This window comes from Cricetulus griseus, chromosome 2 (genome assembly GCF_003668045.3).
Source record: "Cricetulus griseus strain 17A/GY chromosome 2, alternate assembly CriGri-PICRH-1.0, whole genome shotgun sequence".
Classification (NCBI taxonomy): Eukaryota; Metazoa; Chordata; class Mammalia; order Rodentia; family Cricetidae; genus Cricetulus; species Cricetulus griseus.
The window spans coordinates 362610019-362626657 of record NC_048595.1 but is presented as its reverse complement, the minus strand read 5'-3'; the positions used below and the strand labels follow the sequence as shown (position 1 = coordinate 362626657).

The 16639-nt window shown below is 42.9% G+C and overlaps 1 protein-coding gene across 1 annotated transcript in view; it reads right to left on the bottom strand.

Annotated features, from left to right (window-relative positions):
- Sema5a (semaphorin 5A) overlaps positions 1-16639 on the bottom strand; it is a 263102-nt gene that overhangs the window by 91989 nt on the left and 154474 nt on the right. Inside the window, exons 8-9 of the mRNA XM_035439159.1 lie at positions 14747-14882; positions 8814-9018 (exon numbers count right to left, since the gene is read on the bottom strand). Coding sequence (XP_035295050.1) covers positions 8814-9018; positions 14747-14882 — 341 coding nt within the window. The remainder of the gene's footprint in view (positions 1-8813; positions 9019-14746; positions 14883-16639) is intronic.

Below are 16639 nucleotides of genomic sequence, written 5' to 3'. Positions count from 1 at the left end.
GTGTGTGTGTGTGTGTGTGTGTGTAGAAAACAATTTGACTCAATCCTTTTTTACTAGGTTTCTTTTCTGTACTATTAATTGGCAAAAGTATTCTCAATAAATTCAGTCTTCTCCATAAAATAGACACTCATACCAAACAGTGTCTTCTTTTAATTGCTAAGAATCTCTTGCATAAAAACCCATAAATAATACAAATTATTTGTAGATTTAGAATTTCTAGTATAAAGGACAGAATTTTTAGCCCCTTTAGAAACTAATTTCAGGGTGACTGTTGAACAAACAAAAGCTCCTTAAGTAGTTGTCAATTGCTGATAAATACTAAGAGTATTTATCTCAGCAGTAAAAGCAACAGTAAGTGAATTAGTTAATTTCTGTTACCCCAAAAGAGAAGGGAAGGGAAGAGAAGGGAAGGGAAGGGAAGGGAAGAGAGGGGATGGGAGGAGTGGAGGGAAGGGAGGGAAGGGGGGAGCGGAAAGGGCATGGAAGGGAAAGGAAAAGGGGATGGGAAGGGAGGGAAAGGGAGGGGGAAAGGGCATGGAAGGGAAAGGAAAAGGGGATGGGAGGAGAAAGGAAGCTTGGTCTCCCCCAGTGAGGCCCAGGCCAGGCAGAGCTACACAGAGAAATGGTGACTCAAAAAAGAAAAATAATGCATGCAATGGTCATTTATTTCACTGTAGCCTAGCTGCTAGCCATGCCTCGAAAACCCACTTCCTCCTATATTGTTTAGTTGTGAAATATCCTTGTTCACTATCTTGTTTTCATTATCCAATTCAGTATAGGTACATCTAAAGTGCCTATTTATTTTGCATAATATTCTAATTATGGCAAAATAGACTGGCAGACTAGAAAATACTTAGCAGCTCTATCCCACAGTTCACTTTGTGTCTACAGTTACTGTTCCTCAACTTTTTTTCCTGGGGATTACAAGTAGTTGCCAGACTCTTTCTTTATAAAATTTGTCAGTTATTATTAAACTTGGGTGAAAATATAAGTTTATTAACATGAGTATAAGTCATATGTTATCAACCCTGTTCACATAAGAAGCTATGTCACTCTACAGGGCCGCATGGCTTATAGCCATTTCTGGATCCCTTATTGAGACTACCTGTTGCTGTGCCAATATTAATGCAAGCTTAGGGCTGTATGAGTGAACAGAAAAGGGATACAGTACAGGAGAGAATGGGGAATGATGCTACATGCCTGAGTATCCACCTAGATACTCTTTATGGTGAGCTACAAGGAGGCATTCCACTAGGAATTTTGACTAAGACCACACCTTGGGAGAAAAAGAGATGTACTTGCTGGTCTACCTATCATTTGCTCAAGATCACCTTATCAGGAATTCATCCATGTCTTACATATCCCATGCCCAGTGTGCTGGGGTGTTTCATCTTTGGTCAAGAAAAGCCAGACTTCTGGCCACCAGATAGCCAGCATCATCAGCTGGAGAGGTGTCATTTTTGCCAGTCCACAGTGGAGGCAGAGCAAATAGCTGAGGGTTAAAAAGAAAGGGATGGAGAGAATCTGAGGACACCCTTACAGTGAGCTATGCTTGGCTATGCTTCTGTTTGCACTGTAATCATGCCAGCCTGCAGTCATGATCAAACACAACTCCTTACTTCTTTGTCAGATGCTAAAACAGACTGAGCTACCAACCATCTCCCTTCTTTCCATGACTTACTTGCTGATTGTTGTTGTGTTTTGTCTAGAAATAGAGACTTCCTGGCTTTAAAGGCAGCTATAGGACAGGTGTTATGTCCATAATTTCTCAGTGTGTATTTACTTTTGAAAGAAAGATTAGCTTATAATAAATCACTTGAGAAATGTTCATTTCTGTGCTTTGAAATGTTCTGTTCTGCTTAAACTCTGGGGCTCAGTTCCCTTAGTCTTGCCTCTCAAATCTCCATTTCTGGCTGAATTTAGCCACTAATTAGTCTCGATTCATGTTCCTAAAGAAGATCTGGATATTGCTTTGTTTAAAATTTAATTTTCCTTCCTGTTCTCGTTATTCTTGGGGTGATCAGAACATTTTTGAATCACATTTTGGTTTTCTTAGAGATTTTTAGATGTTTCGTGGACTTAGGCAGCTGCAGAATATTCTGAGACCCCTCTAAACTGTTTTTTTCACATTGGTAAGAATTTTATCTCTTAATGTGTCTATAATTCTTTACCCTTCGAATTTGAAAATCTCTTCATTTACTTGCCATCTTTATTAGTGAGATGTGGTGTGTATTGATATACGAAGACTCAGTCCTTTTATCTCAGGGAAATTTTTGTTAATGATGACTTTATGGATAATTTACTGGCTCACTATGTGGATGGGGTATACATTCCAGAGAAATGACCTAAGCAGCCATTTTTTCAGTCCTAAAGGAGTGAGCTTCCCAACTCAGCAAACCAATGTAGAATAATAAATAGCAAGTAGCAGGCAGGCAGGGAGGTAAGCAGACAGTTGTCTCTATGGACATGGCTTTGAAGGAGAATGTCTACCATAGTCCCATGTACTTGAACACATGGTCCCTAGTAGATGGCATTTTGGGGGGAGGCTTAGGAAGAGTGGCCTTGCTGTAGGGAGTATGTCACCAGAGGCAGGTTTTGAGAGTTTAAAGCCGTGGCTCTCACCCTTCCTAAAGCTGTAACCCTTTAATGCAGTTCCTCATGCTGTGGTGACTCCAACCATAAAATTATTTTTGTTGCTACTTCATAACTGTAATTTTGCTACTGTTAGAAAGTAAATATATAGAGACAGAGGTTTACCAAAGAGGTTGAGGACCACTGATTTAATGACTCATCCCAATCCTAGTTTGCTGTCTCTGCCTTGTTCTTGTGATTCAGAAAGGAAACATCACATTCTGCCTCAATCACCATGACTGCCACCTGCTGCCTCTGCTCTGCCACCATGACTCTAATCCTCTGGAACCTTAAACCCAAAAAAATCATTCTATACATCATGGTGTTTCACCACAGCAACAGAAATGTAACTCAGTCACCAAACCAGGCACTCAAAATATTCATCAGAAGTCAAGTGGGGAGGACCCATTAAGGCATTCAGCTCTGATTCTCCATAGAGAGAGTCTCAGGCATGGCACAGCATCCCCTCGGGTTGTCCCAAGTAAAGAACAAAGAGCACCAAGGGACACATAATAGACACTTCTGTGGGAAATGGTGCACTTTCTAGCTGCTCAAGGGTACATTTTTTTCCCTCTGCAGCTGGTCTCTCCTCCATGTGAGAGTTATGAGGGAGTACCACCCATCCTCAGATAAGGTCTCTTAAAAGACATGTAAAGACAAACTTGCTTAGCTCTGAAAGAGGGTGGGGACAATCCCACCCCCAGAGCCAGCTTTTCAGGAAGTGCAAACAGAACATGACAATTTGCAATGTCATAGACATTACAGTGTGGTTTTCCAGGCCAGATACACTGACTGTTCTAATGCCACTTGGTCTTTGTGTCCTTCCTGTCTAGAATCTGTGTTATTTCTCATTGTATCAATTCACTCCGGCCATCTTCACCTTTGCATCTGTTGCGATGGTTTTAGGATAGAATCATTTACCTCCACAGTAGAATAGACATTCCCTTCTCTCTGTGAGCTTGTTTTCATCTCCTCCTGTGTGCTTTATCATTCTATTCATGGTTTTTCTCTCTCTCTCTCACCCTGTCTTACATATTTAGCAAAGTAAATTTGTGGCCAGTGGGCTTTCAATCCTTTAGTGGAGGCTTGGGTTCAGTCTATTTTTTCCATAGCCTGTTGAACTCAGGCTTTCTCTGTTAAAGGTGTTAAAGGTCTTAGGCCAGATCTGTTTTATCTTCATTCTGAGACAAAAATCCACAGCTGGAGAAAGCAGGATTATACTGCTAGTACTCAGTTAGAAGCATTTAAACCTGTGTGTAGAGGCCTGGCGCTTCCTCTTTATGTCCATCTGTTGCCTGCTGTGAGTACTCTAAGGGAATTCTGAAAGTTCATAATGTTAAAAGAAAGTTTGAAAATGTTTATGTATTTTCTTAATTTTCTTTTTTGGTGGGGGGCGTTTCGAGACAGGGTTTCTCTGTGTAGCTTTGGAGCCTATCCTGGCACTCGCTCTGGAGACCAGGCTGGCCTCGAACTCACAGAGATCCACCTGCCTCTGCCTCCCGAGTGCTGGGTTTAAAGGCGTATGCCTCCAACGCCCGGCCTTAATTTTCTTAATCAGGGTCTTTTAAATAAATGCTTGTGAATAATCCATTAATGGAGTACAATTTGCATGCCAGGAAATTGAATCTGATTTTCACACTATTCTGAGATGTACAACAATTACTACAATCTAAATTTAACCCATTTTAAAGGTACCTACAATTTAACTTCAGAATAACTTGAAGACACCAGAACTGAGGTTAGATAAAAATAAAATGGGCACAGCCAATCCTAGAAGGAAAGAAGAAACCATGAGACTGAGAAGCATCGTCTAAACGAGGAATGTGGAATGAGAATACCCATAGGCCAAGGCCAAAGCTGAGCATCAGGTCAGCATGAGACAATAGGCAAGTGAGGTCTGCAAAGTGCCTTCAAATAGTGGACTGGGTGTCAGGGTGTGTGGTGTGCTGTGCCCAGGGGAAGAGGGGATTCCAGACTACTGTACCCAGGGGAGGAGGGGATTCCAGACTACTGTACCAAGGGAAGGAGGGGATTCAAGACTACTGTACTCAGGGGAGGAGGGGATGCTAGACTACTGTACCCAAAGGAGGAGGGAATTTCAGACTACTGTACCCAAGGGAGAAGGGAATTCCAGACTAATGTACCCAGGGGAGGAGGGGATTCCAGACTACTGTACCCAGGGGAGGAGCATGTTAGAATACAATGCTCAACAGGACTTGGAAGCTGATGCACTCAAGACTTAGCCAGTTAAAGAGTTCCTATCACAAGTAATCTAAAGGATCTGCCATCAGAAATGTACCCTCAGCTCCAACATAGACCACCTTCAAGGAAGTGGTTTGCCGTCCAGTCAGGCCCAGGTAACAGGCTTCCCTTTGGCTGAGGCAAAGAAGGAAGAGATGAGTGCACAAGAGACAGACTATGAAGGAGCCTGGGGCGCAAGGCAGCCAGCAGGGAAATGGCATGTGGGATGTACTGCTCAGCATCATGAAGAAACTTTGTGGATCTCTGTGGATAGCATGATGGGACTAAATGAGTCAGATTCTCAAGTGGCCACTGCCAGCAGGAGGTCTATTTACTTTTATTTGAGTATATTCATGCTGGGAGAATATGAACTTCCACTATCAGAGTCTGTTCTCATTTGAAGGAAGAACTCAGCATCAGCTCTGATACTGTGAGTGGAGTAGCCATGTTCTTCCCTTGAGAATCTACTGTCATGGTGAAGTAAGGGAAACCTCACCTTGAGGACTCTGGCTTTCCTGTCCAAGTACACAAGTGCCCTTGTCTTCACACATGGGCAAGGCATAAACAAGACACGATATAAGCGTTGCAGCTTGCTTTATAAATAGTATTTCTAATAATCCATTTATATGTTTCATTACCATAGAAATAAGAGCAGTAGCACACTAGAATATGAAAATAATATGCATTAAAAGTAACTTTTATTGTGAATTAAAATTTTAAAGTTTGAAAATACATAGGCATGCTGTAAGAGTTAACAAGCCTTCTCAGAGGTTAACAGAACATCTTTGCAATTCATAGAAGTTCCAAAGCTAAACTTGTCCAGCTAATCTAAACAGACCTTTGTCTTTTAGTGGAATGTTCCATGATTCTTCCTGAGTTGTGTGCAAGGCTTAGAGCAGGATTATCTGCAGGATCCCCTCATTCCAGGCTGGCTTCTTACTAAAATTGTCTTCAACCACTGAAAACTCCTTCTGAGAGAAACAACTTACTACTGCACAATGGACTCTTCAAGATCAGTTACAGATATGGTACCTTCACCTACCAACAGGACCTGTGATTGCAACTAATAAAACTTAGTTACACAGGAGGACTGGGCATTTAGATAGCAACAGATTAAAACAGAAAAAAAGTAAGGTCAGTAGAACAAAAAAGGTCATCACAGTGTGCGTCATTTGGTACAAAGGAGTGCACTTGGGTACAGAGTCAAAGCCTGGGCTTTCAGCAGCCCACAAGCCTAAAGATATTATGGGTTTGGGCCCAGACAATTCACTAAGGAAATGCCACAATACAGCAAGTCATAGACTCATGGTTTCCCACGAGTCTATTATTGTCAAAGTTGTATTGCCCAATAGTCTGCTAAGGGTACAACAGCACTTGTCTTGAAAACGCATAAGCTTAATTAAAACACTTTATATGATGCTGTTAATCATATGAACTGTGAGAACAAAGTCACAGGTAGACTCATTCAAGGCAGGACTGCCAAAGATAATCTATCTGTGGGTGTAAAATTAAAATGCAATTAAGTGAGGTACATTTATGACATGGGGGTGATGGGGGCTGGGAGTAGCAAAATCAGGAAATTATTCAAATTAGACTTCTGTGTGAAAACTTCTAGAAACAGTACCAACTGCCTTTAAAACCATTTAAAAGTATTTAATAACCAAGTGATGTAGGCTATGGTTTCATTTCCATAATTTCACCATTTGGACTGTTTTCACTTGTGTTCAAAGATTTTATTTGTAATAAAGATCCTCAAATATCATACTCTTTTGGGCAGGGAGTTCTCTGTGCCACCTGAATTCATATGTTGATAGTCTCAATCCTAACATGATGACATTAGGAAGCAGAGCCTCCCAACGGTAATCAATTCATACGATGAAACTTTCATAATCAAATTGTTGCCCTTCTTATAAAAAGATGCATCCTGGCTCCTGGGAAGCTGGGGCAGGAGGATCACAAGTTTGAGGTCAGCTTAGGCTATGCAGTGAGCTTGAGGTTTGCCTGGCTATACCAGACTATTTTTCAAAACATTCAAATAAAGAGACACAACACAGAACTCTCTCTACTTATAAGGATGGCATGAACAAGTTACTATCTCTGAACCCAAAAGAGAGCCCTTCCTGGACATCATATAGCTGACACTTTACTGTTGGACCCAGCCTCCAGAACCAGGAACTAAGGGTTCCGGACATTCATCCTCCCCCATCAGTGGTTCTCCACTATAGTCAACAACCTGAGATGATGGAGGCCCCCCTCACAATCACAGTGGGATTCCTCCGAGTCCTCAGGAGAGCTCACAGATGGCCATAGTGAACTTAAGGAAAGAGAACAGGTCAGAATTGCCTCCTTTTGGGGGGAACAGGACAGGAGGCTCACCCTTCAGCATCTCCTACCTCAGGGACAGATGAGCACCTCAGCCATCTCTATAAGGCCAAGGAAAAAATTCATCTACACCACATTAACCTGAAGCTTTATGATGGAAAACCAGGAACACCTTTGGGAAGATCCAGTCCACTTACTCTACAGATCTACCATGTGTCAGGCAGCATTCTGGCTTTTAATGACAAACAACACCATAAGGAGATATAATCCCTCAGGGCCAAGGAATTTCTTTTATTCTCTTAAGACAAACACCAAGAAGAAAACAAGTCTTATCTTGGCTTCCCATGAAATCTAGGAATCAGTCACCCTCTTCTGAGTCAGTTCTGCCAACTGCTGCTCCTAGCTGCATGACTTTCTCTTTAAGATCCCTCTGATACTCCCCAGTCTTCCTCTGACTGGTGTCTACCCATCCATGTCCCCATCCAATGGTGGCATCTCTCTTTGTGTTACTGACCACTCAACAGGACTGATCCATGCTAGCCAACCCTACATCTCCTAGTGTTCACAGCTTCTCCCTAAAGTGTGAAGCATCCAATGATGCTGGCACTGCGGGACACTGTCCCACCAAGAGACAGGAGCCTCCCAGGCATATCCATCACCACATCCCTCTGCTGGCACCCATCTCATCAGCTCTTCGTCACATCTTTTTGGTGATGCATTTTACTTACCTGCATGTCCCTTTAAGAGTGTGAGCCCCAAGAGCAGGCTGACACCAGTCAGCTCACCATGTGCCCCAGTGTGCCAAATGAATTCCACAGACAGTGGAAAAACAATGAGTCATTACAATTTCGTGAATACAATAAACCAAACTATTAATACACAATTGCAAATTGAGAAATCCTGCAAAGGAATGATACAGTATTCATAACCACATAAAAAGGTAACCACGGTTTGTGAGGAATTGCCAAGTATACATGACACTATACAAAGAATGGGAGGCACCCATTCCACAGTGAAATTACACTGTCTGGAGAAAGGCAGGTGGAGCTGAGACAGCCCCTGAGGCAGGGCTGTGCACCCTGCACTGTCAGAGTCATGTAGCGAGTGAGAGCATGCTGCTATTCCTTACTTAATTTGAACTCTGAAGAAGGTTCCTAGTTATCTACAGTTTGATAATCACCATATCTTGCCCTATATATGAAACACTGTGCTTTGTGTGCTCCATTCCTCAAATGTTTCTACGGACCTTTGTCAGGAACAGCTGGCTAGGAGCACTGCTGTGCACCCATCAGAAATCAGCATGAAATTCTCCGGAAAACATTTCACCCGGCAGTATCTTCTAACAAAACTTCTATAGTCTTAAACTAGCCAAATGTAGATAAATGGTCATGCCAAGAACCCTTGGAGAGAAAGAACAGCTAAGAAAGAATTGCCTCTCTAGTTAAAATTCTAGTAGCACAGAAAGAATGAAAGTAAGATTTCCGAGAGGAATAATAATAACAAGAATAAGAATAAGAATACATTATGGGTTTTGCTTGTGACGGAATACATGGCTATGCTTGGAAGTGAGCATTGGACTTTAAGACATGGCATGAGGAGAGGGCAGAAAGAGTTCCTACCTGTGGCCAAATAGATGATGTGGACAAGTGTGTCCCTGCCCTGCACCACGTCGACTGCCACATGGGAGAAACGGCTGTTGTCCTCCATGAAGGAGGGCACCGTGGTCACCGGCTGTACCACCTCATGCATCAGAATGAACTTCTGAGCGTCCTGTAGGTTTCTTTCTGTCAGGTTTACATACAGACCCTGGTCCATGGTGCCACACTGTAAGGGAAGACAGGCCATGTTACAAAAGCTGGCTACCAAGATGCCCATAGCTCATGTGCCTACCAGACAGAGAGGTAGACAGACAAGCTACAAGACAGAGTAAGCTGTGATGCACGAGTGAGTGTGCAAGTCAATCAATCCCTCCATCTCCCTTAACCTTCTCATCCCTCCTTCTCTCCCACTGTAGATGGAAACTCATCATATTTGGAATTTCTCAATGGATGGCAAAGAGAATTATGAGACCTTTTAAAAAGGAGTGGGCACTGTTGTTGACCCTAATTTGAACAGCAGATGCAGAGAATCTCTTCATGGTCTGGGAGATGTCTGTTGGATTGTAATAATATCTGGTGGAGGAGGGGAACTGACATTGACTATGAAGCGGGCGAGCACATATAGACGTATGTAATTTCTTGCTATCAGAGTGGGCTCATAAGCAACCGTGAACTCCACGGCAATGCTCTGGTATTTATCTTAATCTGCAAACAGTATCACTCACAGGGGCTACACAAACAGTGTGACTTGTCTAAATGTATTTGGATTTCTTGTTAGAGGAGAGTTTCTAGGGATAGGTTAGAGCCTGAGAATTTGACACATAAGATGGCCAATTGTTAATGGGAGAAGAAGATAAAGGCCCCGAGGAAAAGAGGGGTGAGAAAGGGAAAGAGAAGGGGAAATGGAGGATGAGGAGAGAGGAAGTGAAAATATCATGAAGGTGATCTAGTATACACAGCAGAAAGGGCAGGCCAGAAATTGCTGGAAATTAAAATCAGAGTTGTGCTGGTAAGAGGGCAGGTAGGAAAGACAGCAGGGCATTCTCAGAGTCCAGCTCAGAATCAGAAAACTACCAGGGCCTTTCTCAGTTTCTTTATAACCCTTAAAGTCTGGTACACGGAGTGAGGCTCCACAGCAGCACTTCATACAAGCAGGTTGATGGGGTCCACATGGCCCGAAACTATCATTTATAGCATGTCACTCCCAATACTTGGTTTCTATAACAGGTTAGAGGTCCAGAATATAAGATGGAAATTGCTTTTTTTGAAGGTAAATTATATTTTTGTAGCATTTGAGAAAATACCCTATAGACCATAAAATGATAGGGCAATCGCGGAGTTAGAGAAACCTGGCGTTAAATGGACTGCACACAACTAGCCTGGTGATTAATTTAATGTTTCATTTGAGTTAGGAGCAGCTGGGCATCATGTAGAGGAAGTGCTCAAGGTAACATAGGGTCTGCAGCAGATGACCTGTGGCCTCAAGGGAGGCCTGGCCTCTCAGCTTGTTTCTTCAAATGCTAAAGGACTGCAACACACCAGCTCCGCTCCTGTCTTCTGTCTCCTGATGTGAAGACTGAAGTAATGAAAGGAAGCAAAGCATTTAGAAATTACGTCCTTGTAAATGCCAGGGAAAAGACAACATTCCTGACATCAGATTGCAAATGCATTTGTCTAAAAGCAGGCAGGATGTTCATGGTCTGTGGAGCTTTGGTGTCCAGTGGGAAATAAGGGGATGAATAATGGGACAGACAAATGAACAAGTAATTCTACATGCAGTCGTTTGGGGTCTGGGAAGACTGTACCAATAGATTTTTATATAAATAGTATTTAATAATAATACTCTGAGCATAGACACATTGCCTATCTGGAATGTGCGGGGTTTTTTTTAACATTTTAATTATTATTACCTTTAAGTGTGTGAGTGTGTGTGTGTATGTGTGTGTGTGTGTGTGTGTGTGTGTGAGAGAGAGAGAGAGAGAGAGAGAGAGAGAGAGAGAGAGAGAGAGAGAGAGAGAGTTTACAGGTACCCAGGGAGGCCAGAGATGTCAGATTCCCACTGAAGCTGGAGTGACAGAAGGGCAAATGGGTGTGGGCTACTTGATAGGGGTTCTGAGAAAGGCAGTGTGTGTTCTTAACAGCTGAGCCATCTCTCCACACCCCTAGGCACATTTTTTTTTTAAAAGCAAGAAAGATGGCCACCTGAGCTTGGTCTGAAGCCTTTCCAGGTGAGTACTAGTTCTGAAGGTGACTGTGTGTGGTGGTCAACTTGTATTGACATCAAAGGCAACACTTGAGGGATGGGTGGCAACAATGACCTACTTGCTGGCTTCAATTGCATAAAGCTACTGTTTATATTGCTGAAAACCTGGAGGTATACTCTAAAGGCAATGACCTCCTACTGCCCTTGTAAAACAGATATAGGTGACCCAGGGGGCAATTAGAGTACTAGGATCGACAATAATTTTTTACTATATGCAACAGGGCCATGTTTCCTGTATGTTGTCTGACTTTGTTGTCAGGGACTGTATTTGAAGTATTTTCTACCATTTTTTCCTTTTGTCATTCTGTAATGAATATCTCACCCAAGGATTCTGTTTCCAGTATTTTGAAAACTATTCAGATTTACTGGATGTATTTCTTGCGGTAAAGCAGCTCACTGAGCTCCCTAAGGGCTGTAACTTCTCTAGCTGAACCTTATACAGAGACTGGCCTCCCCTAGTTACAGTCAGGTACTGTGCTACCCTGGGGACCGTGTAGAAGAAGAAACTAAAAAAATGGAAAAAGCATAGCTTATGTCCTCATATGGCTCACAGCCATCAACAGCTGTCATACAATGCATGTTCCAACAAGACCAGTAATTCTATTAGTTGGCTAGGAAAATAATAAACGCTTGCGTGTTATCTGTTTCAAGCACAGTAAATCTATCCTTGTTCCAGCACATCCATGCTTGGTGGTCAAGCATAAAATGGGCTAGCTCTGTCCTTGACTACTTATCTTCCAGGGTCTCCACCCACTGGTTCCCCTTCTCCTTCACAGCTTGCTGCCAAGACAAGTGTGTTGTTCATGAACCCCCAGGATGCAGCTAAATCTCAGCCTGCATTTCTCAAGCAATCTTCTCACCTGACTGCTCCTGCCCTCCCATGTTTCCATTTTGGCTGCTTCATTTCTGATTTTTGGTAATAAAACTCGTGAAAGGTTCTGGAGCCTGTAGCCGAGTTGTTCTGCAGCTGCATCTGGCTGTGTTTTAAGTGGCTGAAGATCTTATGGGGCTGAAGATCTCCTACCTCTACCAGGGCAGACAAATATGGCTGAGGGTGTGGAGATTGGGGTTTGTCAAGCAAGGCTGGTGGTTTCTGTTGTTTTGTGGGTTTTAACTGAGGTTTCTATTGATCTTTTTCCTAAACCAGTGACTCCAGTTAGTTTTTTTCCCTATTGTATATGTGCTATATAGATTCTGATTGTAAAGAGGAAAACCAAAATGACAACAATAATGTTAACAATAATAAATATAAATATCACCATTGGTTATTGTCAGTGTTGGGATACCTATACATGTCTAATGGAGGGATCTCTGGTACAAGATGAGTTTGCGCTCTCTGCCAGTCTAGGTGAGTGCTAAAACATCAATCAGACACCTATGACAATGGGGATATTAAATACAATCTAGAAATGAAGCTGTCTAAAGTAGGAGATGGACACACACAGACACACATACACACACACACACCACACCATACCACACACCACACACACACCACATATATACCACACATACACACCACACCACACCACACCACACACACACACACACACACACACACACACACACACACACACACACACCATAGTTTTAAATCTATGCTCAGGGGATGATGTCAGTTGAGCTAGCATCTTGCCTGGCATGTGTACCAGCTCCACACATGCTTCCTTCACTAATCAGGAAGGATTTATTTTACCAATAGATGAAAGCATCCTCTCGAGGTGGTGTGGGCATTGGGACACTAGGACATGAGGAGGCTTACTATGTGTTACGGATATATCTAGATGCATAGCCTAAGATACACAATGCCTGAAGTATGAAAAGGATCATGGAGCTGCTTGACTCACTCAGTTCATTGTGAAGAGTTGCAATCCAACACAATAATGCAATGGAGGGTGCTATAAATATAAGTGTCTTTGTTTTTCTAAGCTTCAGGACTTAAACACTTTTTAAGAAGGGACAATATGTTTCTTCTTTATCTCAAAAAGAAGTAAAACAGTCAAAACATACAATTGCTCCACATGGAGGACACAGAAAACTCCGGAGAGATGTCTCCCGTGGGTCCTTCCAATCAAACACTCTGTACAGTAATGAGGCACACTGACTGATAAGTCCAAGTCTACTCGTATCCCTCCTTCCCCTTTCTATCAAGGAAGTCATGAGAGGATGCCAACAGTTTGCCCAAGGAAAGTAGTAAAAGCCAAATATGACATGCAAAGTAGTTATCTTATTCTTAATCCCATAATCTGTCAAAAAATCTTAAAAATACTGAACAAACGAAAAAAACAAATTTCAATTGTAATTGATAGATGCTTACCAAAATCTAAGTGAAAAAATTTGAATGTTTCCTTAAGCCCACTTTCTTGGAAGTCCTGAGTTTTATGGTTTGGGATGACAAACCAACCAGAGCTGGAAAAAGGACTCAGCTCTATCACTGATCAGTGGTTGCTACCAACAGAACTCGGTTGGATGAAGTCAGGGTTTTTCCTCTTTTGGTAGAGGTAGGAGCCCAGCTTGGTCTCCAACCAGATGTGGCCCTGGCTATCTTACCTGAGACTCCATGCCCCTCTCTGCACATAGAGCCATGTCACTCATGTGGGACTGATGCCACATGGAAAGTTACAAACCTGACACATTAGACATAGTGTCCAGAATTGGTGATGGTAAATGTTATGACTGAGTTGATAGTAACAGGGCCTACAGGGAAGGCTGCTCTTGTACATGCTGCAGCCAAATTCACATGTGCAATCTATCTCTTAGGATGGCAGTAGCTGCAGTTGCTGTAAACAGGACCTCTAGGAAGCTTTCAATGTCATAGGAGTCATGCACTAACCCATGGGATGGAGGAAGAAACACCAGGGATGATTCTTTCTTCCAAGGGAGGAAGCAAGGAAAGCTGGTCATCTTCAACAGCCCATCAGAGGAACAATAATCCTGCTGGCTTATTGCTCTTGAAGGTGTAGGATACAGAATTGTGATAAAATATGTCTCTCTCTCTCTCTCTCTCTCTCTCTCTCTCTCTCTCTCTCTCTCTAAGCTATGGAATTCTGTTACAACAGCCCAAGCAGATGAATACACCTGCTGTCCTGATAAACAAAAATAAATAGCCTCATCCCCAGGTCTCTGCTGCTTCTGGACATGGGAGCTGGGATGGCTCACAAAGGCCATCACAGCTTGACCATTCTTATTGGGTGACTGAGAGATGAATTAACACCAGCCAGGCTTCTTTTCTCAGCAGCCACTGCCACAATCCACCCTTCCCAACAGGAAGCCTCACCATACTTGCCAATTAGAGCTCTAATTCTGTTTGTCAAGACCCACTGCTCCATGCCCTGGGCCCCTATTCATTGGGACATCATTCATTAGGGATCAGAGATTTGGGGAACACAGTACATCATCATTAGCAGTAATTGAAGCCTGGATTCCTAGCACACTGCAGCAGATTGGCCTTTTTCAGTTAACTATCCGTCATCATGGCTCACAAAAGGGCCCCTTTTCTTGTCTGGGCGCCATAGTCCACAAAAGGCTGTGTTCTATTGACATTAGCTAAGCAGAGGGAAGTGGTGTCCCCAGGGGCCAGGAGACTGCAGCTGCACTGCATGCAGCCAAGGTTTAATTGCTTAGGCTCCTTATGTTGGTTTCTACATTCTTAATGGAGGACACTCACGATGCCTTCTTCCCCTGAAATTACCTGAAAATTGGGGTTGGGGTTGGGATAAGGCAGCCAGGCTGAGCGAGAGTTCTCTTGGTACTTGAAAGGTCCATTGAAGGCCTGTGAGATGGCACTCAGGTTGAAGACACATACAGCAGAGGCCGCAATGCTGTTCCTGGAGAATGAGAAAGGAGAAGGAGCAGGCTGGTCAGAGCCCACGGGCGACCACTGACCTCCACTGATCACAGGGCTAGCATCAACCTTTAGCTTTTTCAAGTTCAAGAGTCTTATACATACCAAGGGGATGGAGTCAGGGCCATACCCTGGACTGCCTTGTTATTTCTTCATGTAAAAATCAAACATTCAGATAATGAAATAAGGTTAAGTATATGACCCTGCCAGCAGGGGAATGAATTCATTCAGCTACAACAGGAGCAACAAGGGATTTTGAAAAGCTTCATGAATTTCCAATTCTAGAGGGAAGGGGTTTCATCTTCTGGTGGGAGGAGCCATCCATCCATCTTGCATGGCTTCTGCTTCCACCTATCTATCCAGTTGCTCAGGTGGCTGCAGCCAACCGTTTTTTCTTATTAAATCTATAGGTATTTGTGTTTGTCACTCTTTAAAAAATAATAATCTGAATGTATTTGGCAAGGAATGACTGTCAGATTCATCTTATTTATTATTTAAAAAGGACTTTAAATCTAAAGGGTCAGCAAGAAGAGGAAAAAAAAACCAACTAAAAGAGCACCGACATGAAATTCTGAAGCCTTGATTTAGAATTCACGTTCTATTAGAAAACTGTAAGCAGAAAGCTCTGGAAGGTCAGTGCCCTTTGACTAAGCACAGGCCCAGCAATCGTTTTTTCTCAAATTTGCATTTCAAGCTGAGCTATGGTTCTCACAGGAAAATGTAGACCAAATGAGGGGTGGGAACCTATTTTGCATATTAAAACTCTGAGCCAGTATTTTGTCAGGAATAAGTCAGCGTTTTCCCTACTTCATAAAAAAGTAAAGTCACGGGGCTTCTAGAACTTCACATCTAACTTGTGTTTACCTGGCAAACAATGAAGATGGAAGGACACCACCCTAAAGACTTCCCTAATCCCAATACAGTCTTGGAATCTTCAAGCTAAAAGACATGCCCATGTAAGAAAGTGAAGTCTGCTCAGTGAGATCCTGACATCTGGCCATAGACATGGGGCAGTATCCTGGCTACTTTGCAACCAAGGTCTGGATCTGAGTCCTTTGTGAGAGCTCTGTGAGAGGCAGATGGCACGAAAGAATGTCTTATAAAAGGTGAACTTGTTTCTAGGAGTCCAGCACTGAGAACAGAGTCCCATGTGAGACCCAGGTGCTTCTGCTGCAGGACGTTAAAAAGAAGTGGGCGCTTAATGTGGATGTATTCATTCCACCACTTTACCCTTCTTCTCATTGTCTCAGGGAAAGTAGAACATGAAAGTCTGCTATGTCCCTGTCTGTCTGGAGAGAAGCTGATGCTGGGGTGGGGGCTTCTGACACAGCAGACATTGGTGATCCTGAGGTGCAGTGACACATTTTCACTTCTTTCTAAATGGCTCAAGCATAGTACTTATAGAACATTTGAAATGGGAGCTTTGGCTGCTGTTATTTCTGGCTTAGAGCCAACAAACGGACAGCTAAGTAAGCCAAGCTCCCATTGTGTATAAGATTGATGTCAGCCGAGCAACCGAACATTCCTCTTGTGCAGCCAACACTATTTCTTAAACACGGTTTTGGGGAGCAAATCAACTTCAGAATCCATAAATTGATTTTTTTATATATGAAAGAAAAATCCTCAAGTAGTCCAAACGACCTCTAGGGTTGAAAAGCAGATCTACAACAGGAATGGCCACCGTGAAGGGGGTGATGGCAAGCCATCCACACTACAGTCTCCTAACTTCATGCTGAAGGA